Source organism: Phaethon aethereus (assembly GCF_964289735.1).
Source record: "Phaethon aethereus genome assembly, chromosome: 1".
NCBI lineage: Eukaryota > Metazoa > Chordata > Aves > Phaethontiformes > Phaethontidae > Phaethon > Phaethon aethereus.
The window spans coordinates 85,943,299-85,967,706 of record NC_138575.1 but is presented as its reverse complement, the minus strand read 5'-3'; the positions used below and the strand labels follow the sequence as shown (position 1 = coordinate 85,967,706).

General features: G+C 38.9%; 1 protein-coding gene across 1 annotated transcript; it reads right to left on the bottom strand.

The window, feature by feature from the left end:
• Positions 1-8,891: 8,891 nt before the first annotated feature.
• On the bottom strand, positions 8,892-21,038 carry PARP11 (poly(ADP-ribose) polymerase family member 11; the record flags this gene model as incomplete). Its single annotated transcript, XM_082013256.1, has 8 exons — positions 20,868-21,038; positions 17,150-17,278; positions 16,939-17,059; positions 15,555-15,630; positions 13,948-14,020; positions 13,730-13,860; positions 9,664-9,815; positions 8,892-9,205 (listed from the first exon to the last, which is right to left on the bottom strand). Exons 1-8 carry the CDS (start codon positions 20,901-20,903, stop codon positions 8,892-8,894), a joined length of 1,032 nt encoding a protein of 343 aa, XP_081869382.1. The 5' UTR covers positions 20,904-21,038.
• Positions 21,039-24,408: the final 3,370 nt, after the last annotated feature.

The following is a 24,408-nucleotide window of genomic DNA, read 5'->3' as shown; positions in this document are numbered from 1 at the left end:
CACCAAGAAGTTATCTTCAACATGCTTCAAGGAATTTCCTGTACCTGTTTGTGTCCACTGTATGATATTCCCAGTTGATCATTTTTGGGCATAATGTATAATAAATTTAAAAAGCTAACAAGAAAAGTATTTCCTTCCATATAATCTGCTTTAGAAATGTTTTTTTTAAACCATGGGTAGCTCAGCATTGGCACATGATTTATTAGAGTTGTTGGATAAACTGGCACTTTTTTCAGTAAGGCAACATAATCTCAGTAATAAAGCATGAATTAACAGGTGTATTTGTGTAAATCAAGAGTTTACAAGGCAAGAAGACTTAAGAACTACATTGTTTATTTGCCCTGTCCCTCAGGAGACAGTATCTATTCTTTCCGACTGCAGCTCAGCACTTTCTACCTCTTGTGACTTTAAAGGAAACCAAATTAGCCATCTAATCTACAGTGACCTATTTCTTCTCTCTTAATACTGAAAGTACAGTCTTTGTGCATGCTTATGTCTGTCATGCTCTTCCAATCCCTTTCCTTCAGGACTAAGCAAACCCATTTCTGAAATATTAAAACCCACAACACTCCCAGGGGAACATTCAAATCAGTTCTTCATGTTCATTTTTTCCTATCACATTTTACAGCCACACTTCATATTTCTCAAGCTGAAAAGGCTTAGAATTTAATTTTTATTTTAAAAGCAAAACACTGTTTTGGAAAGTTTCACTGCGATGATGTGGACCCAGATGTACAGTAGAGGGACTCCTCTCTGTCTGTGCCATGATACAGTTCTAATTTTACTCAATATTCCACAGTACCATAAACCAGTCTTAAAAAAATACTGCCGTTAAAAATCTTGATCTACTCTCCTAAAGGAAAGGTATCCTGGATAAAATCCAACATTAATTATATATTGCCTTACCAATTTCCCCTGCAGTTATGCTAATGGAGTAAACAGTGTATTTTTGCCCTAGCAATCTGTGATGAAGTGTTTACATAGATTCCAGCCCAGAAACAGCTGAAGGGCACTGATAGCTAAAAGTTCTGTTGATCACATCTTTTTCACTCAGAGCTTTTCAGTTTAAATGAATAGTTATTATAAAGAGAACTACGTTGTCTTTCCTAATGCAATTCTCATAGAGTGTTGAATACTGTTCAGTGAAGGATTTTGTGCACTAAAGGAAAACTTTTAGAAACTCACCATCTTATGAGCATGCTTGATTGAAACATGTTTTTTACAAAGAGACAGAGAAAGTTTGTATCATGACATTGGAAATCAGTCATATTTACCATTATACCAGCTAAAGGCCAAGAAAAATGGAGATCTATTGCAACAACTAGTATATGTACATAATAGAAGATAGTTCCTGTCCAGAAAACAATTGCTTTATAGAGTAGAAAGATTTAGAGCAGTAACAGAGTTTCCTCTGATTCATTAACATAAGAGAACATTTTTGCACATTTTGTCACACTAGAGTGATCAATTAAATAAAATTGATATCACACACGTCGTGGAAGAGATGCAAAGACAAGATGTATGCAACATCACTGGTGTGGGGGTATCCCAGGAAGCATGTTGGCGTCACAAAAAAAGTTATGCTTACAGCAGATAGCAATACTTTTGTTATCCCCATGGTCCTTACACAGTGCTTAGAAGAGGTGCTGTCTCTCATTTCTGACAGTTCTGTATCATTTATGTACCACTTCTGTAAGTCTGCCCTCATCACAAAGTGCCAAAAGAGACAAAGATTTGACTACAGGTCCCCTGACTCTCCATCCAATACTCTGTCCTGCTGGGAATACATAAGGCTGCTGAACATTCAGGAAGATCATCAGCATGAAAATTGAGTTTAAAAATTTTAAAGGACAGATTTAAAGCAGTAATATTTTTATGTTCTCTCCCCTTCTTGCTTCCACTCCTCAGCCCCAGTATACCTGCACACACATGCACTATTTCACTTATATAACCATTTTTCTCCCATTCATCTTTTTTCCCAGGTTTTCCATCTCTTGTCCTTGTCTTACCCCATACCAAAAAAAACCCAAATCAGTCTGGAGCTGTTAGTTAAGTCACTCTCATATACATGCAGTAATTAGTTGACAATGCTTTGTCAGGGACACATTATTCTCAGCAGTTGTGTTAACACAAAATCTGTGTATTTGTGTCAGCTAGCCCTTTTATAGAAAAAAGTCTTTTAAAACTAATCCCACTGGTTAATACATGGATAATAGCACAGTGTATCCAATATCCAGTCATCCTTTGAAAGCTTAATTTGCACCAACTGTTCTCAGTTGGATTACCTTCTCGGACAACCTTCACCAGCTCAAAGGTAGATATGGACTGGAAAAAACCTGCATGTACTAGCTACTTGGTCACCACCAGGTCTGTAACCTAAACACATCACTTACTTAATACAATAAACCGCATTAGCATATTACAAAGGGCACCTGGGGGTGCTAGTCAAGCTCAGCTGCAAGCTGCACTCCATATGTGCTCTAAACATAAAAAAAGAAATGAAATGGGGAAGTGAGGTATAGAAAGGTGAATAAGTAGGTTGAAGGAAAAGCCCATCTTGTAACTACTGTTCCAATTCCTATGCATTAAGCCCCTATACAAGGCTATTGCAGGTAATGTGGTCTTTCTCTATGTATGCTTTAGGTAATTAGGTGAATCTTCTCTTAAGGACTCCTTCTTTAAATTAAAAAACCCTACTGTGACTACAACAGTAGTCTTGTACTCACAGATGGGTACAACTGTTGCCCTTCAAGTATTTTCTGCCTGCTTTAGCCTGATGACAAAGTTTGAGGTAGCAGATTTTCATTACAGCTCACAGTTTCATGCACAATGTACCATAAATCAGAGCTACTTCCAAAGATACAGGTCTGTCATTCCTGCTACATTTTTACCTGACATTCTTCTCCCATTTTCCTTTGTGTCTTGTCAACAGTAGATGGCTACATGGGAGCCATATATTATTTACACAGTAGCGTTATAGACCAGAAAGCTGATTGGCACTGTAACTAAGCCGAACCATCTTTCCCACTCCAAATTATTTTTTAAAAACGATTCAGATCTTTCATTTGGTTCCCTTTATGACAATATGAATGCAAGCAGAGCATGGGAACAGAAAGAGGGTGGTGAGCAAGCTAAGGCCTTGTGTTGCCTTATATGAAACCAGGACCCAAGTCAGATACTTACCACCTGTTATTGGTTTATTTGTTACATTGCTTTATTTGTCAAAGGGAGGAAAACCCTACCAGTGGAGAACCTGAGTAAAGAGAATAAACATTTAAGATTGTTCCTTTTGGTGTCAATATGATTTCATTCCCTTTAGGTAAAATTTGGCATTTATTGGCTAGCAGACTGAAACAGGAAATTGATCCAACTGTTCATGGTTTCAGATAGAAAACAATGTCATTTGAACTATCTGCCTTCCTGATAGGCACACTCTTAGCACATGCACCAACCAGCTTCCCCAAATGCTGATACATTAATCCTTATTCTTCTTTCATCGCTAATTGCAAAATGCATTTTTCTAAAAAGGAAAATACTGAAACAATCTCAAAGACATTCTAAGGCAATAGGCAGGCAAAATATAAATACAGAAATCAATGACATTTCTAGTTTACAAAGTCAATAGCTAAGAAGAGCATAGCTTAAGACTATTGTTTCTAGCAGTGGTGTCATGATCTCTTTTGCAAAAGACACTTAAAAGTAGTAGTTGTAAATTAATCTTTAGATGTCTGCAAATAACTGTGCAAACAGCCAGGACCAACTAGTTTACAATCCTTAACATGACAGCACTGGCAAAGTCATGACAGCTCAAAGCACACAAGGAAGAGAAACTCATTCATTTTATGGTATTCCATGGAACTGATTAACATCTGAATGGGCAGAGTTTATTTTCTTCAGCGTTTTCCCAATACAGTACACCCTCTCTTCATTACACTGCAATTTTTTTCTTGCTTATTCCACTATACACCAAATACTCAACTACTTCTGTATATTTAAGTGGGTCCTTTAAAATTAAAAGACCCACTCAAAAGAATTTGCAAGCTTCCAGTCTTTGTGTTCACTGTGGCTGTCTCTTGTCCAGGCATCAGGATGAAAACTCAGTGCAAATGATCCTACTATGCGCATTCATTACCTTAGGAATGAAGTGTGACTTTCCCAACTAAGTCCCCAAGTTAGGACAAATGTGGGACCAGGATTGCAAGACCTATTATGTGGCACAATTATCTGTAAGGGTATGTGGAAGGAGAGTATTGCTCCTTTAAAGGTGTCTGGTCAAGGACCTTTTCCAATGCAACAGGGACAATAAGAAAAGGAGGAAGCCATGAACAAGAACATACGGGGACACAAACCTGACTGACATGACAAGGGAGGCAGTGATGAGAACCAAACCAGGTCAGTCACATCAATTGATAAGGGCATGTGAGAATGTGAGAAAATTTATTCCAGCGAGGTTATCTGACTAGGGACCTGTCAATTGGGAAACTAAGGGGAAAAAAGAGAAACCAGGAACAAAATACACCAAGACACAGACCTCACGAAACAAACCTCACCATGCACACTGACTGATGGGCTATTAAGAAACCACAGGTGCCACTTCCAGGAAGAGCAGCCTGGACTTTGCAGCTGATGATATTGCATACTGGAGGGATCCCAGTATGTGGGAATCAAGAGCTGTACAGGGTGGGGGATGCGCAGGGGAAGGGGGAGCAGGGAAGAACAAAGGAGGGTAGACAGAAAGCAGTGTAAGTGGGGCCAGTCAGCTGTAAAACGGGGTTGGTCAGTACACTTGTCTGGCTGAGCCCTGTGCCTGATCACCACAGTCTGGCCTAGCTTCTTCTATCTTGTTACTAAATCTTTTCTCAAGCATCTCTCTGCATATGCTCACACTCTGTCCCATGTGAACATGTGCTGCAAGGACTCGGGTGCCACCTAGTGGTGAGACCCGTGTGTGCGTGAGGGGAATTTGGTGCCAGGGGGTGGGCACCCCTGGCCTGTGGTGCCAGCAACTGGAGTGAGCAGGGTCCCTGTGTCAGCTACTTGAGCCAGTGAGGGTCTTGAAGCCCCAGCCAACTGGAGCAGGAACCGTGTCTGTTCCGAAAACCAGTTGTTGGGGTTGAGCAGCATGAGTGAGGTGAGCAAGGAACTCAGTGCTGCTGGAGCAGGACCATGGGTCACTACCCATGTGTCTGGTGCTGGCTGCAGGGTGAGGGTCTGTGTCTTTCCCAATTCTAGTGTGCCTGGGGCATGCCTGCATATTCACCAGCAAACTTTAAGCTGAACTAGGTGGTGACTAGGCAGGCTTAATGTCTGGGCCAGGGTCCCCCAGTCCATTTGCTATGCAATATATATTTTTTGCAAAATAAACATTTGACCTCTAGTGTGGCTTGCTGACACAGGCTTTTCTACTCTGTAAATCACAGAAATCAAGTCAGTGAATTCATCAGCAATGTGAGTGGCTTGTGCCTCTGTTAAACAAAAACAACCAAAAAATGCAGCCAAGCAACAACATTCTTATTTTGGCTACTCAGAGATTATGCCTCTAAACTCTGCAGGCTTGTGTTAGCAGAGAAAAGCAAGAGAAGCATGGAAGAAGCAAACACATTACAAGGTATTCCATCTGTCAGTTCCCACAATTTTTTGGTGACTTGTCAAGAGTTCTACTAATCTGGAGCAGACCTATGCTGTTCTGGAAATCTGCTGGTTTGGACAGTTCATCATCAGCATCATAATCAGTTACAACACTGATGGATGGATATATAGGTCAAAGAAATTTTAAGACTGACACATGCTCATCAGATGTATAGTCTGTATAGGCCAGTGAGAAGCACAGCAATTACTGATAATTCTTCTTCCTGAAGGTAATCTCTACCTATATAGACTGCACAAACTCACTTCAGCCTTCCTGCTATGATCCTGTGTGCTGATAAAGGCTTAAAAAGGATCAGAGTTGTCCTTAAACCACCAGCTGAAGTGGCATCCTGGAATTTAAGTCACTAGCTCCAGCTGGTACAGTATGTATCTCACACCTGGCTTGGATATGAGGGTACTGGGAACATCTATAGAATATGAAGCTGTATCCTTTTGTTTCTGCAGATTTTAACTTAAAAGTGTGTACAAACTGCCCCTGTAAGTGAACTGCAGTGAAGACACTCTCCCACAGTGCTTTGGATGAAATGAGATTTGTTCAGCAATAATTCAGTAGACATCCATTCTAAAAAGCAAAGCTGGCACAGGAGGCCAGTACAATATAGAAATAAGATCAGCTCATACTGAAGTGTTGTGCTCATCTGAAAACATTCTGCCACAAGAATAATCTAGTGAGAAAGCTTTACCTCTGATCAAGGCACATAAGAGAATGACATGCTCTCTTGCACAGGTGTAAAAAGAAAATGGAGCATAAAGTTTCACTACATGAAATAATAACAGAAAATAGCAGGTTTCCTTCCCCAGAATCAGACCAAATCCCTTTTCATTTCTTTAATGCTCCACAGTCCAAGAAATTATTTTCCTCCCTTCCTCTCTCACTGTTCCTTTTATTAAGGCCAACTATTTCTTGTGTTGGCTACTTGTAGAGTTCTGGACTTTGCTTGCAATAATAATCTCTCTCCCCTTACCACGAAAACGATGGCTACTTTACAGATACCTTCAGTATAAAGATTCATCAGTACAAAAAACAGACACCAGAAAGCAGAACAGTATATTAGAAGAAGAGCTGAAACTCCAATTGTGCAGCTTTGGTAAGATTAAGATTCTGCCATTCAATTTAAATGACACCACCATACAAACAATTGGAAAAGTCACTAAGAACAGTATAGATTATGGTGTTTTGTGTCCATGAGACATTAAAAAAGAAAATTCAGTTTTCTCAACTAAAAAGAACAGTTCAGACAGCAGAAGAAATAAGGCAAAAATCAAAGGAACAACAGCGCATATATTTGTTAGTTTCATAAAATGTATGTTCTGGACAACACTGTGGAAGAATAAAAAGGAGTCAGTAATACACAAATTCCCTGCATGATTTGCAGGGAATATTTTAAAAAATATTTTCTACAATGTGGGGAACAATGTACCTTTTGCACAGCTAGCATAGTAGTGAATAAGACACAAATCATGCCTACAACAGTAGAGCCTAGGAGTTCCCAACTGGGATCAGAGATCATACTTCCTGTTGCACTAAAGTAAGAGGAAAACGCATCTTAGCCCTAAATGGATTAGGAACAGAAACAAAAGGAAAGGCTGCCATGAAATTATATAAATACAGACACCCAACTTGTGCAAGATCCACTGACAGGCAAAGATAACAGCACTAAGGAGAAGGAAGAGATGTTTGTGTCCTCAGTTATGATGACAAATATGTAGTCATATTCTGCTTCCAGTTCCATAGGTTTAAAACGATATTGAGCAGACTTGGTCATGCCAGCTGAAGTGCCTTTTAAATACGATAGATTTTAAACATAGCCTTTGATCCAAAAAGTCCATTAACAACAGACCAATACAGATCATTCTATATCTGCCATAACTATATGCTACTTCCATAAGGATTTGTTACTGGCTGTAGCCAAAGAAGAAACCTGGAAAGGCCCCCACTTAGACCTTGACACTTAGTGCTCCTTAGATCCTTTAATAAAGAAAAACACTAGGAACACAATTTCGTAGCAAATTGTTTAACATTTCAGTGCATTTCACTGTAACAGCTCCTTCTTCAGGCTCTTCATGTATTTAGGCACTCAAGTTTCTTCTTTACCCAAATATTGTCTCTTTTACTCTTTCTACATGTGAAAAACGTTTTAACTTTACAACTATACTACTTATGAAAACCAGAGCCTCACAAGTGTTACACAAGCTTTCTATTAAAATGTTTAAAAAAAAAAAAATTAAAGGATGGCATCTTTTGAAGTTTTCATTGTTAGTTTAACCGTATTGTTTCCAGCAAAGTTAATCTAAACATTGTCTTCAATAACAGCAAGTATATGAGCCCCGAGTGCTTCTGAAACCCTGACCAGGCAAAAATCACAGCAGCAGAGCTGCATGAATGTAACAGCATTGCACACGCGTACTGTAACAAGAGGGCAAAAATTCTGTAGAAAAGAACTCAGGAAGATGTATGGCACTGTTGATATCCCAACACTGAGCTCAAAAGTTACATTCCAAACAACTAACAATGACAAGAGCTTATGGGAACAATTTCCATCAAACCCAAAGTTCAAATCCTAGTGCAAGGGTTTTGTAATCTTGCAAGTATATTATTAAAGCATTGCAAGTACATAATTGAAACTTACAGTAAAATGTACCTGAAGTTAAACATAACAGCTTTGGTGAACTTTGCAGCTCCTTCATCAGTTTTCTCCAGATGGATTTTTTTTGTAGGTTTAGAATCCAAACTAAAAGATCTCCAAAACCAAAGCAACGTATACTACAGAACAGACATACACACATAGATAGCCAAGTCCCCTGGGTATTTTTGTCGCTGCTTTTTTTGTTATTTTTATGTTCTGCAGACAATCTAATAAAAGATTAGTTTCATAGCATGCATACTATAATACAAGCATATTTCTACCACATGAATAAATATTTGTAATATATTAAAAAAATCAGAACATAAATTCTGCCTTTAAAAACTTACCAATGCCCAATGTATTTAAGGCTCACTACACAATTTCAAATTTCTAGTAGTCTCTACATTTGAAAAATGCATTAGTAAAGTTTACAGATTTTTCAAAACAGTTCGCCAATCTCTTAAATGTTTAATAGCTTCCCTCCTCCATAAATATATGCTAGCCTTTCTTTCACCTCTCTCCTTTCATGCTTCATGTTTTCATATTGTTGTCTTTACAAAAGGAACAAAAGTATCAAAAAGACACAAACAATATTCAGTTCAGCTCCTTTCAAACTTAACAAAATTCTATTAAGTACTCAGGGTAGATTTGGTTGGCATCAAAGATAACAAAAATCTTTGGATTCCAGGTATTATCTACACAGCTGTCATATAAGTTCACAAAACTTCCATCTTTTGAAGGAGGCCTCATGTATTTTGAATCACCATTGATATAGTCACCAGTTAATACGCGAGCAAGAAACATGACTTTATCTGGTCTATGCAGATGAGGCTGCAGATTCACACCATGAATTTGAAAAGTATCTCCATGCTTCATGTCCTCTTTGCAGAAGCGACTGGAATATGATGCATCTCTTGCGAAATAGGTCCCTTTCAAAAAAAAAAAAATCTGATTACATTCTTGTCATGACAGCTTAACTACTACAGCATGAATATAGGTATAAGGATGATGAAAGATGGCTGTGCTTTTATGTTCATTAGCAATCCAATTTTATTTTTTTTCCTAAATTGTCAAGATTATAGCAACATGACCAAATATTTTTAGTGGGAATACTTTAATAGGGAGATTGTCTTGTGATCAACGCTACTTTGCTGGGCATCCCTTCCCCAAGCTCCCTGGTCCTACCAGCCAGTTGTGACAATTACAAAGTTAGGATTCCTTACGGTATCCTAACTTTCTTAATAACACTTGACATAAAAGCAGAACCATATTAAACAGCTCTTGGATAAACACAAGGAGTACATCACAAAGAACATACTATAGGAAACACTTAACAACGTTGAACTGTTAAGATTACCAAACTCTTGCACGTGACAAAAATACTTACCTTTTCCATACACAGCAGCATGCATCCCATTTATTCTCCAGTCAAAGTTATGAATACATATTGCTTCTACGAATTCATTACTGGTGCCATGAAACAACATCTGCTCATTAATAGTTAGGACACCTCTTTTCTTCTTTAGTTGAGCTTTTTTCCTAAGGAGAACACATAATACAGCATTACAAACGTCTGTACAATCAAATTAAGTTACTATTCTGAAAACACTGCAGAGGGGACAGACCTAAAAACACTCTCTACATTCCACTTTCGCAAGTGACTAGGTGATTCTAGTTTTTAAACAGATCAGAATTCTGAAGGTACATGTTGAGAAATTGCACACTTCCAGATGCTGTAGACTAATTTTCAGAAGTAATCCAAGGTTAGGGAAAAAGGTCTTTTATACTAATTTTATCAACATTGTTCATTTGGCATTAGTTTCAGTGTGGTCACTTTCTGTGGATACATTTTTAAAAGAAAGGCATTTTTCTCCCATTTTGTTCACTCCACCTACTTAAATAGCATGGTGGGAGGGATAACAAAGTTAGTGGATTATAAAGTATACATATAAAAAAATATTAAATATAAAATTACCTAAATCTTTAGGTAAAATTACTTCAACATGATAATTTCATAATGATTTTCTGAATTTATGGTTCATATACTTTCTGAAAGCGGTAAGTCGTGCATTGACAGGGTTACATTGGTCTAGAATTTTGGAAAACAAAACAAAACAACAAACCCTTACACTACAAGTGAACCTATATTACAATCTCATGGGCAGAAGGCCATAGCACGCCTTCAATTAAAGAACAGATATATTTTCCATCAATCTTTTTAAGTGACCTTCTGTCAGCTAGGTTTTCCTAAGATCCATGAAGAAGTGGAATCTGGAACTGTGTCTAAAGTACTGAGCTGTTCATAGTTACGATCCCTTGACTGTCCAGGCAAAAACAAGTCAGAGTGCATCTTAGTTTTGTTCTTGTCTATGTACCTGAATTTCCTTCCTATAAAAGTCACAGGACATGGGGCACTGTGTTACATACTTAGGTTTACCAAATTAAGCAACCTGCTTATAACTGCAATGAATAAACACATGAATTGGGGAGGCATTCTCAGGACCTACAGTTTAGATGTAGTCTGAGGAGGTCCTATCAATCAGGTCCAGGGAAAGAGACAGGCAGCAAAGATTCTTTATCATATTAATGACATTACATTGCAATTATGCATTAATTATAAGTAAGTACATTTCACAGAAGTTAAAAATCTTGCAGTACTTAGCTTAAGAGATATGTTTATTCTGTTTTATTATTCAGGGTTTTTTTTCTCCTCCATGTAGTGCAAACTAAAATACCTATGTCTTGGCAACTTCATTATATTTGTGGTTTTTTCCCTACAACTGCTTTCCAAATCAGAAGGATGTCAGTAGAATCTCAAGGGCATCTGGGAGGTTTCACTAATAATCTCATTTTTGACATTTTGTGTCAGAGGCAGAAAGGTTCCAGCCACTCAAGTTCCACTCTGTCAGCAATTCAGCAAAACACGGGAGCCAAGATTCCCTGCACCTTGAAAAACTACCTCTGTGAGGTTAACACCTCTGAGATAAGGGCTAGCAATGCTGAATATGCGAAATTTTTCGATCAGCAGCCCTCTATTGTTGGCTGCTGATCTCTGACAATGTATAAAGGCAGCCTGAAGTAACTTCTCTTGAAATAGAACAGAACAAATTTCTAGAAAAGGTGAATAATAACTATCCAAAAATGTTCTGTAAGTCTTTCACTATCTCCAAACAGTTGATTTCATAAAACCAATTTAAAATAATATGGGAACTATTATAACAGGCAAATGTGTTTTGACCACTACAATGATGCAAATAATCTTTCAAACAATGCTCAAATTTAATCACTGACCTTATCAATGAAACAAAGCACTTTCTCAAAAGCACTAAAGTTTAAGTAGCAATTGTTCCTCATAAGTAGTGGAATATTCTGCGCACACTGGGAAAGAGGTTCTGCAGTATGCAGAAATGCCACAGCAAGACTTTTTTTGATTTGGAACAGAAAACAAGGAGTCCAACTATTCTAAAAAGCATCATCTTAGCACTTTCCACCAGCAGTTACAAACAAATCCAATAAAACATAACTAAGTTGATCCACCAGCCAGTTCACTCAATAAAGCAGCAACCTAAAGCAAAACTAAATACCCAGAGACATGCTCTTTGTACATATGCAAGCACACAAGCTGTTTCTAAAGATGGTCAGCAATCTCACTGTTTTCTACTTGCTGTACTCCTCTACAACTCCAAACTCAGATGCACAAATCAAAATACGCTAGACTAAGATTTATCTTCTGTTACTTTAACTTTCCTACATGGGACAACAAAAGAACTTTTAGTGAATTTTAAATGCTGGAATACCTACTTCGTAATATACTACCCGGCAATAATTTCTTCACCTGTGTGTTTAAGTCCATCAGCTGCAAGGCTGTGTTTTACCCTCAGCAGAAAAGCAGCTAAGCATCAATTACATACTCTTATCCTAGCAATTTTCATTGTTACTTTTATTTTTTTGACACAGAAAAGAAGTTTTAGAACTGAAATTACTTTTCTCCATATACTTTTACACTGTACAGATAGTCAAAAGTACCTTGTTTTATAGTTAGTTATATGGCAATACTGTAATACTCCTGACATATGAAATTTTAATTCCCATTCTCACGTTTCATACCTTGAGAATATTCTAGCACATTATCCATAAATTCAGAATTCTTAAACCACGAATTCTACTCACTGACCAGTCAGGAAAACTAGTACACTCTGCAAATGACATCAGTTCCTAAGCTAAGCAAAAAAAGTCTTCCCCCACCCCCCCTCGGCCATCTACACCGGAGACTCAAAGGACATTTACATTGAAGTCTGCTTGCTATTCCTATTCTCAAAAATTAAGATTGGTACTAAGATGTTATAAATACACCTCTACAGAAACTTATTTGTAAAAAGGTAGATATTGAAACACAAGGTCAAACAAATAAGCTTTAATACTTAAACAGGTAAATATAAACAAATAGATTTGCAATTAAGAGAAGGTTAACTCTCTTAACCAAGAACTTGAATTCATTTCCTTATGCATATTCATGATATAGCTTTAAATTAACAATAAATTACTTATCTTTCAAAAAATCACATAACATACAAATTTTTAATCATAGAATCAAAGAACCATTAAGGTTGGAAAACATGTTTAAGATCATCAAGTCCAACCGTCAACCCAACACCACCACGCCCACTAAACGATGTCCCGAAGTGCCACGTCTACATGTTTTTTGAAACATATATATCCGCTTAGTTATTTCCTCACTATTTAACTTATTTCAGTTGATTTTAATAGCGTAATACATCTTAAAAACTCATTCTGATATATACTCCTTCTTAGAGGACACACAAATAACTTTTGTCAAAACAACTGCTTAAGGTTCACACTACGAAATAAGTGGAAACAGAAATCGTTCTAGGAAGTAGGCACTTCCTACCTCTTCCAGGTCAGCACAATATGAAGAGGGAAAAGCAGAGAACTTAGAAAAAACTTTGTAGCACATTAAACTTAAAGAAATTACATGAATATGTGCTAACTGGACACTTAATTCTGTCCTAGGTTTCATAAAGTTGAGAAATGAAACAAGCCACAAATATTCATTTGCTTTGTTCACTAAAAACTAAAATAATACAAACCTGCCAAGGAATTATTTTACAAAAAGCTTATCTTTATTCTCCTTACTTCACTGTAAGTATCATGGGCATCTACTGCATGGACATCCTGAACATCTTTAATGCATCAGTCTTATCTGTGCTATGTCTACTGCATTTCTACAAATACTACATTTCTCCACTTGTAGAAGCTAGAGAGTCTTGAAAATTGAATTTTGAATAGAGGAATGACAAATAATAAAATTTTATAAGATAAAAAGTAACACATTTTCCGTAATAGTAAAAGCAATTAAACATATTTCTGCTACATGCCTTCAAGATTTGCTCTGTTAACAATCCTAAGACTGTTGGTTTTAGAAATCATCTCACCTGCAAAAAAACTCCCACAAGTCTAGATTTTGTATTCTCTTAATTCTTTTAATTCGGTGGCTATCCATAGTTTTTCCAAAGAGACTAGAAACTTCATTATATTCATTTGTTTTCTTTTGCAATGGAATAAGCTGGAAAAAAAGAGGTTAGTACGATTTCAATTCGATGCATTATTTCATTATCACATGCTTTTGACCAACTTGCATACCAACTCTTACCTGATACGGCTCCTCAGTATTTACATTCTCCCAGTGTGAAGGCATAGGGATAGCCTCATTTTCACAGATGAAACTTCAAACAAAAAAGGTAAAAACATGTCGCATCAAAGACATGAGGCATTTTCTTCCTGTCAAACTCCTGCTCCTAACAATACTGTATGCAAAAAAACCACTTATACAAAACTACTTAGGGTTTTAATTTAAACAAAGGCTGTTGTCAGCAGGTAAGGTCAAAAGCAAGAGGTCTTATTTTGTATTCAAATTCTGGTTTAGCTTATTGTAAATAAACCACAGTAATGAACAGTTTTAATACACCATCTACTCAGCAAAAGACAGGAAGATAAATCAGAAGAGATGGTCAGAAAGGTCTGCAACATCAGGAGAGCAACACTAATTTAGAAATGTGAGAGATAGCCTGAACATTCCAAACTATCAGGAATTAGAACTAGCCTCAGCCTCTGGAAACTGAGCCCTCATTTGAAGTATTTAAAGGCATTATGTTAAAAACACACACTTGAAAATTATAGTCAAATTTGTTTTTTTAAAGACAAAACCAAACCCTCAAAAAAAGGAGTGTTTTAAGCATATACATCACATACATAGCCACTTTGAAGCCTTAAAAGTGGGATTAAAAGAAACAATCTCCTGAAAGAATGGTGTCATCACATGGAAGGAGAGTACTGAATACAATTACTCACGAAACAAAAAAACAAAAGTGAATTGCCACATTATTACATGCAGTCTTCAGCAAATATCCATTGAAAAAACAGGTGGCACTTCAAAAAAAAACGGTCCTTCTTGAATGTCAGTGTGAGAAGATTGCTACTACATTTCTTATTACAAATGCCAAATTTCTTTTTGAAAGTACAACCACACCACAATTCAGAACTAAAATCATTTCAAAGAAACTATTTGGGGAAAAACCCCCACATATTGCATATCGTAAATTTTACCTGTGGTAGCATCACTGCCGAGATCAGTTTATTGTTTAGTGAGTATCAGATTTACATCAGCACAGCTTTATACCTAATGACTATTCAAATGGTAAGAAACTTACAATCTAAAGCGATTAGACTCATAAAACAATCTCGTTGCTGTGATGCAAGTTCTTGCAATTTCAAATAATTTTAGAGTAATTGATTAAAACAGACAGGAAAATATAACTCAATCTTTTTTGCTTTTACAATAATACTTCGTAATACTTCTAAATAATTTATGAAGTCGTTATTACAATGGAACAAACTTCCATTTTTTGCTGCTGTTTCTCCACAGCAATTCTGATTCAACAGGTATTTACAGCAAGGAACTCTAATGGCTAAAGTCAGGCACAGCTTTAGAACCTTGCCAAAGGATATCAGTATTCAGTATGCCTTGCCTCTCCCACTACAAGTTCCTTACTTTCTCAGAAAAAAAGATAAAAAAACAAACTAAAAATTCTTTTGTCACTCTTCTCCGAAATGCCTTCCTTCTTCACTAGCTCTCCCACCTCTGTTCACGTCTCAAATTGTCTGATGTAAAAAGTAAATAAATATAAACATATTGTTTCATTTTACTTAGAAGAATCAGGAATAAAATAAAACTAAGGACTCTTCCTCTTATTTCCTTACCTGAAAGCACTGATAGAAAAAGGAGCTCGCTTTATTGGACGTTGCTTAAGGGTGCTTAGGTTGGTTTGTTTCATCACTGAGCATAAAACAAAAGTTAGGATAAAAGTTTCTGGAATTCATCTACAGCATATGAAACATTTAAGTGTAGTTTTTAAAAATAACATTATTACACCCAAAGTTGCTTGAAAGGAACTCCTATTTCAACAATTAACAAATCAGCATTTTTGATAAATGTTTCTAAATACTTGCCTCAGAATCATCGTAATTTATATGAGTTAGCAAAATATGCAAATATTGCACAAACAAAACATTTATTGTTAAAATACCCATCTAACATTCAGCCCCACTAAATCACTGGCAAAACTTCCACTGAACTTCCACTGACTTTAATACAACTAGGATGACAAAGCATCTTACTACTATCCTTAATGCAAGACATCATGACCTACAAACAGTAACATAAAAATCATTGTTTAACATTTGCATTTATTGGTTTTATTCGGGATGCAAAACAAAGGGTTTTTTAAACAGACATTTCAACACAAATAAACATAAAACTCCTTGTATTGTTACATACTACTTTATTCTCAGTACGTCACTGTTTTACCCAGTTCCCCCTTTTGTATTTGAACTGCTGTTATTGTCTTTGATTTGGAAGAGGCTTCTATTAAAGCATATAGCTGTTTTTGTAATTTAAGCAGAAAATAAATAATCTATGGATGGAAAAGCTAAAAACAAACAAAAAAACCCACAAAAAATGGAAGTCATTAGAACATACCTTTAAGCAAAAGACAGATTAATTTATAATTAGCTACATACATTAGAATCCTGTAATAGTCTATATTTTAAAAGCATGGCATAAGTGAGATCTTTACAATTTACTAGAAAATCCTTTTGCCTATGTCCTTGTTATTCTGACAACAGAACTGGCTTCAACTACCAACTGAATTATAAAATCTCTTCGATGCCAATATTTTGCAGAAAGCTTCCTTAATATCAATGTTTCTTATACAGGCTCTGAATGGAAGAGGTTTTTCAAGCTTACAAGCAGTTGCATGTTAACGAAAAAAGGTTCAACCTTCCCAGTCCCATATATGGGTATGTAGCATAGGTATGCTACATACCACCTACAGCTAAGGTAAGCAGCAGTAACATGGAGTGCTACTAAACAAGACATGCTACTTTATTAATAAACTACACTAGAAAATATAGCAGGGCAACTGCTTCTAAAAACTCCTATGTACTTTCCAGTAAAGAAGGCATTTCCAGTCTTTGCACAAGTTTTTGCACTAGATATAAGGACAACAGTTTGCTGAAAGAACAAATGAACTGAGATATGTGGCACCTTCCATTATTTAAATTTACTCTATGAAAAGACACATACCTGAAAAGTCCAGCGTGTAGTTAAATTTTGCAGTAGTAAAAGAAACAGAACCATGTGGGTTTGTTCGGAAGCTCCTTTCAATATCTTCACTGCTAACAGAGCAATGACTGTTTGAATCAGTCTTCAAAATAAATGAAAAAGCACATTTAGACAAATTCAGCAATAGGTAGTTTGATATATGGAATCCATCATAGCTCATATAACTTCATACCTGAAACATATGCCATTTACCACACTCAGCCAAATAAAACCAGCCCCACTGGGTATCGGAGGTATCCATCTCTTCAACTGAACTTTCCATCTTTGGCAAAAAATCTTCTGATGTTCTTTGAAGCATTTCCTGAAACATTCACACACATACACAAAAAAAGTTTCAATACTGTGTGCAAAAATGCATTACTTGAGAAATTAATAAAAAAGCAAAATAAAGTTTTGCAAGTTTTGCAAGTGCAACACTTAAAAAAACCGTACAATGCTGGGAGGTGGAGAGCAGATTTGTTTTCTCTTTTCCAGATAAAAATTCTCAATTTGCTTATCCTTTAAGTTAGTTAAACATTTTCAAAACACTCTCAAATGTCTGTAAGTATGCCAGTAAAGGTAAGAGCTATAAGCTTTACCAGATCAAAGAGACGTGCTAAATTTCATACTGATGGTCACATGAACAAGGTCATTCATACATACAACAGGCTCTGAGTTACATACTCCTGAGGAATGAAGTGTTGGGGTTATATCTGATAGCTTGATGAAAACATCTACTAGGTACTCATGAACAGTGAACACAAATCAGACTGGATATCAGAAGTTGTTAAAAAAAAATTTAACAACTAAGACAAATACAATTATTTCACTGTGCGAGTCCACAGTGCATATTCCTCAACACTGCATGAAAGTTTGTTCCCCGCTAATGCACCAACTTAAAAGTGATACAGTAAAATTACTGGTACTCCGTACTTGTAATTACGGAGAAGGTTCACATGAAAAGCCAGAGTGGCTTCCACACAAGCAATGACTATCATAGTTAGGATTCTGCAGGATGGAAGAAAAAGCACTGAGTAAAGGATATAGCAGAGGTCTACAAAATCATGACAAAACTGAGTAGCAAATAACAAATAACATAAGGAGAACACATCTATCAAAGGTTGCACATGTCAAGTTCAAAACCAGTGAGAGAGAAACTTCTTCATAAAACACATGGCAATCTATGGAATTCCTTTTTGTGATATGCTGTGGATGCTGCAAATTTGCAGAAGTTCAAAAAGCAGCTAGATAAATTCAAGCCTACTGAGAGGTATGCTGGAATACTTTTAGAAGAACAGTCCCTGCCATATTTCAGCTCCTTCATTCATCAATAAAATCCTGAAAGCTCTGAAAGTACTTGACTCTACTTGCATATATCTCCTAACATGTCAACTCTGTCTGTCCGCCCCCCGTCTCCTCCCAAGCAAAAATTCTAAGTAGGTTGGGGGGAAACTTTCAGAGAAAGACTTGCCCTACTCCCAGAAAAGGTCAGAAATTCATCCACTCTAACTGCTTAACCAAGATTGGCACTCTTCCCAACAATTTCCTCAACTTTTGCTTCTGAGAAGTGGAACACCACCCTCCAGCACAAGTAAATCAAACAATATCCAGTTAATATCCTGGATGCTTCAGCTGTTTCATGGACATTTCAGCCCAGAAAAAAGTAGACATGAAGAAGACAAATACTGGAGACTACAAGGAGACACCAGCTGGCCAGTGCTACCAGGGCAGGAGTGAAGAGCAGAAGGCACTTCTAGCACTCTCCTTTCCCCTTATTTTTCCCAAACTAGCCCTCTGGGGTTGTTTGAAAAACAATCCCAGAAATCTCTTTGTGTAGTAATAGCTAGAGACTGTATTCTAATAATCAAAAGCTCCAAAGGGCTTTTTACAAAAATCTAGATGCTTAGAAAACAGGGGAATCAGAAGTGGACATCCACAGCATCTCTAAATTGCAGAATCTTAGGGCAAACCTATGGTAGTAAAAATGGAAGCCTACAGGGCTACGTGCATGGATAGCCGCCTCAAGTTCAAGCAGAACTACGCTAAAGGTACATCAGTTGCATGGAAAAATATTTTGAAAGCATTAAGAAAACTGTTCTCTGTTTCAGAGTGCATCTGCCAACATCTCCTCTATTCCTCACAGAAATACAAAGTCACAGAGCCTACGTTCACTTGGTATTAAAGCACAACTGGCCAGCATCTTTTGATGATAATCTTTCATCTTCAACTTGATTCCTCCTCTGAGATGAGTATTTGGCTATGCTCTCTCCTACGGAGAGAGGTAGAGGCAGCCTACACTTTTTTAAAGCTAAGAGGAAAGCAATTCAGGCATTTTGGTAGCATTTAGTTTCTTCATGTTCCCACTAAAGAGGCCAGATCTCAGCTCCATCCCAACATTAGTTCACAGCCTTGAATCTGATAAATCAAATCAGTAATACCTTTTGAACAAGTTATAAACAGAAGGCATCTTCATCTGTGCCCCATCAACACTCCTCTGGGGGCAACTGCAGCCTCCAGAATAAATAATTTACTAAGAAGACAGTTTTCCCCATCTCTTTCAAAAATGTTACATTCAATCCACATGTATTACCCTAGTAACAAACTCTAGGGTAAGCAGGTAGATTCCAGGATACATAGAAGTATGGAAGAATGACCCAAACACATAAAGCCATAAAAACAAGAGAACTGTTCTCAAAGGTGATACAAATCCAAAATGCTTGAAGGAAACTGCTCAACTTCCTGATGAATTTAAAATCAAACCCACACCATTTATAAAGAGCAGGTAGCTTTTTGTCCAAAAACTCTGAAGGAATGCACTGTAAGCAGAAAATTCTCAGTGGGGTTTTCTGGATGACAGGATGTCAACTATGAAAGATGCAGCAATGAGAATTTTATTAGCAACGCTGTTGCTAACAGAAGGCCTCTCAACTCCATTAGCACCGTTTCTACTGGTCCAGGAGTTACCAGAAAAGCTCATATTAAACATAATTACTCTAACAGCAAAAACATCCTTCTGAACAGAATGAATGCTTGTTGTGTGTTGTGCTGTGACTGGATGGCCTCATTTTTCCAGAAATACTTTTAAGTTTCAATGATAAACACGCTTTACAGTGCGCACAATCACAGAATGGTTTGGGCTGGAAGGGAACTTCAAAGATCATCTAGTCCAATCCCCCCTGCCATGGGCAGGGACATCTTTCACTAGATCAGGTTGCTCAAGGCCCTGACCAGCCTGACTTTGAACACTTCCAGTGATGGGCCATCCACAACTTCTATGGGCAACCTGTTCCAGTGTCTCACCACCTTCATGGTAAAAAAATGCAGCAGCATCCCAATGGGCTATTCTGTCTGCTTCCACTCAGCACATTGTGCTTTACTACCAAATACTAGCAATGCTAAGGGACTCTGTCTCTTCCTTAGAGAACAAGGTACCCGAGCAGAAGATTTGTCTGAGGCAAGAGTGGAGGGCTAGGGAGGGGAAGTGAGAAAGAAGAACAGCATTAGCACTAGTATGGCACACCATGTGAAATGACAATACCCTCCACAGCTCTGTCACCACTTACCCACTTTGTGCTGCTGGCGACCACCGTTGCAGTCACCCCCTCTACCGACCCCCTCCAGAGCTGATCCCATTAGAGCTCAAGGACACGGCGGGGTGGTCGATCTAAACACAGCACCAGTACTTCTCCAACTGGGTCGCAGGCTTCCCCAAAGATGGTGGCCTCCCCCCCCCCCCACCACCCCTCCCCTTTCCCCAACCTGGCAGCGCGCTCGCCGGCGGGGGCGGGGCGGGAGGGGAAGGGAAGGGAGCGGAAGCGGCCTGCGGGGCGCGCATAGTACGGAGACGGGCTGAAGAGGAAAAAGACGAAAGGAGCGGCCGTTTCCCCCGTCCCCCTCCCGCCCGCACTCACCGCATCGGCCGCCCACCCCGGGCTCGCTCCCCACATGCTGCCCGGAGCGGGGGGGGGAAACTGGGGGGGGGGACGGGGGAAGTAGGGGAGTGCGTGTGGGAGGGGGTGGCACGCAGGCCGCGCGCAAAGCGCGTCACTGCTCGGCCTCCCAGCGCTTCCGTTATCGGTGGCAGAGGAAAGGGGAGGGGCAACAGCTGTTACAGGTCGCGCTCAATAGGCTCGTCACACAGAGAGGCGAGGCCTAGTATACAAACGTGCACCGGGGTAGGCGGGGCCGGGGGAGGGGTGGAGGTGTGGGAATGGGAGTGGGAGAGTCTCCTACCTGATAGAGCCGTGACCTGCCTGCCCACCTTCCTCCGTGGGCACGTGGCGGCCTGCCCGGCGGTGGTGTTGCTGTGACTAGCACCTGCCAGTTGTGCGGGCTCTGTCAGTCTTTTCAGTGCCGCAAGGTGTGGGTAGCATTGTGGTGGTCAGGTGCTCCGGTGCAGCACCGGTCACTGCTTTGTACCCCACAACTCTGTTTTTTAGTTCTTTTGATTGTTGGCTGTCCTCGTGGATATCAAGGGGCCTCTGTTTTACCAAGGAATTTTTACAGCCCATAATTTTCTTGTGAAATATACGTGAGCCTGTACATGCATTTAATCCTGTACACAGAGCATTTTAAAGAGCGGATACCATGTTAGCGCCAGACAGGGCAGCAGAAGTGACCTTTCATACCATGCATGAGGTATGATTACCGAATGCAAAGAGGGAGTAGGAACCGCAGCCTTTTGCAGGCATTCACCAACTTGGCGTTTGGGGCCTGTGGCCATCTTTACACTCCAACTGAGATCTAGAAGCAGCAGCAGCTCTAGGAATGCATAGTAATAGAGGCCATAGTCATGAATGTAGCTTACCCCATCCTTTTGCTGCAGAAACTAGGATGACAGCTGCAGAGGGGGAAAGCAGGTAGTGATGCCTGCTAAAGCGGTCTGCAGTCAGCTAATGGGCTGGTAATTTCAAAATACAGGCAGTCCTCATAAAGGTGTGCAAAGTCATTACAGTGCATCCTTCTGTGCAGAATTTATATAAGTATATCTGAATCTACAGTAGCACAACACACAGATGTCTAGCTGCCAAAAGTTTTAAAGAGGTTTCTACTGCTACTATTGAAGCATGGGTTACAACTGAGAGTTGTGTGTTTCTTCCCTTTCTTTGTATGTTTACACTGATAATTAATAATGGACCATAAGCATTTCTTTGAGATAAGAATATCTTAGTTACACTGTGAAAACATAGCTTGTTAGAATGACTGTATTCTCAGGAAGCTACGTGCTAATACCAAACTCTTCATAGCAACAACCTAAAAACACCTAAAATCCAAAGATTTCTGTAGATATATACTGTGTGCAGACTAACACCTGTTCTGGAAAATACACAATTGTATTAATTCATTCTCATAAGCCTCTAGTTCAAGCAGCAAAAAGGCAGAAACTGGAGGGGTTTGGCCACATGATGTGAATTACTAACACACATTTGCAGGGAATGGTCAAAAGGAAGTAAAGGAAAGAACTTCCTGGTACTGCCTGGTACATAAATAGTTGGATCATAGAAGCATCTAGGTTTGAAAGGACTCATGAAGTTCTTTAATCCAGTCTCCTTACCAAAGCAGGCCTAAGTTCAAATCAAGGTTAGATTGCTCAGTTCCTCGTCCAGCCAAATTTTTTTCTTCAGGTATGTCTGCTGAACTGTTTTACTAAGGGGCAAGAAGTTTTTTTTTTTCCTTTTGCCTCTTTAATTGGCTCAATCAGGGGTTTAAAAGAGGATTCAGGTTGGAATGCACCTTGATCATCTGCCTAAAAGCAGTGTCAACTATGAGATCAGGTAATTTTGTTCAGGGGTCTATCCAGTCAGGTCTTGAAACCTACAAGGATATAGACCGCACAACCTCTCTGGCCAACCTCTTCCAATGCTTGATACTTGACTGTCATCACAGTGAGGAAGTTTTCCCTACATCCATTTGGTACCTCTCATTACAGCTTGGTGCATGGTCGTGCCACCATGCACCACCGTGAAGAGCCTGGCCTTGTCTTCTTCATAACCTCTATAGATATTGGAAGATTGCAGTTAGCTGGGAGGCCACCTGAACCTTCTCTTCTCCAGGCTAAACAAGTCAAGATCCATCAGTTTCTTCTCACAGGGCAAGTTCTCCAGCCTCCTGACTGTCTTGGTTGTCCTCTGCTGAATTTGCTTCCGTTGGTCAGTGCCTTTCTTGTACTGATGGGCCTGAAGCTGGATGCAGTATTCTAGATGGGGTTTAACAAATGCCAGTAATCCTTTCCTTTGAACTACTGGGTAGGGTTCTGCCATTTTACAGGCAAGGATGCAGTTGGCCTCCTTTGCCGCCAGGGCACACTGCTGGCTTACATCCAGCTTTCCATCCACCAGGATCACGACCTTTTTCAGAAGAGCTGCTCACCAGCAAGTCATTTCCTAGCCTGTATTGTTGCCAGGGGTTATTTCTTGCCAGGTGCAGAACTTTGCTTTTGTCCTTACTCAGTTTCCTAAGGTTCTTCTGAGCCTATTCCTCCCGCTTGTCTATGTCCCTCTGAATAGTTGCTCTCTGCCCTTGAGTGTATCAACTAGAATAAGACAAGGAAAGTAAACTGCCATTATACATACTCTTAGAGGGAAAAGTGGGTGATTTTTGGGTATTTGCCATTTTATAGTAGATTAATTTTTAATAATCAGAGTAATGACACATTCATGCAATTGAATGATAATGTAAATGATAATGAAATATAAGTCTGCTGGCGTTAACTGAAAGCAAGCAGAAAACAAATGGAAAAACCAAGGAAGGAATAAAAGCAGTTCAGCTAATGTGGTGAGAATTGGAATTTCACATACATTCGTAGTCATTTAACAAACTGTGTTTCAACACCTGAGATGTGGAGAATGATCTGAGTTGTAAAAAAAATGTTGCTATTGTCACCAGTATTCAGTCTTTGAACAGGGCTAGGATCATTTGCATGAGAATGACTCACAAGGGCAGTACCCGGTTCAGCCTTTAAGTAAATAAACTTTTTCAGTATGCACTTTCATTTAGTTGGGAATTGATATAATAACTGGAGAAACTTAGATCTAAGCATGTGACCTTGCTTTCTTGCACCACGAGTACCATAAGCTTTCAGGTAACGTTTTCTTCCTGTGAACTGGCGTACTGTTTTCAGCTTATGGAGGTTTTACTCCTGTCCTCAAGCCTGAGGGCTTCAGCAGTAGTAGTGGCCAACCTGCAGCTTTCTCTCAAGCAGTTCCTGAACTCAGTCTGTGTCCAACTGGGGGGTACAGTCATTTGAATTCCAGGCTATGGTGGTTGGTGAACTAGCAGGGGCTTCTGGGGCTGAAAATGACAGGAGTCTAGATGTGTGTTCAGAAATGGGGCACTGGGATTCCTTGGATCCTGCTGCCAGCGCTTACGTGTCAGTGGTAAGCTAGGGTCCTTGCCACTCTTATCATCTCCTTCTTCCACTCTGATTTCTTGAGTTTTGTGTTCTGTATCTTT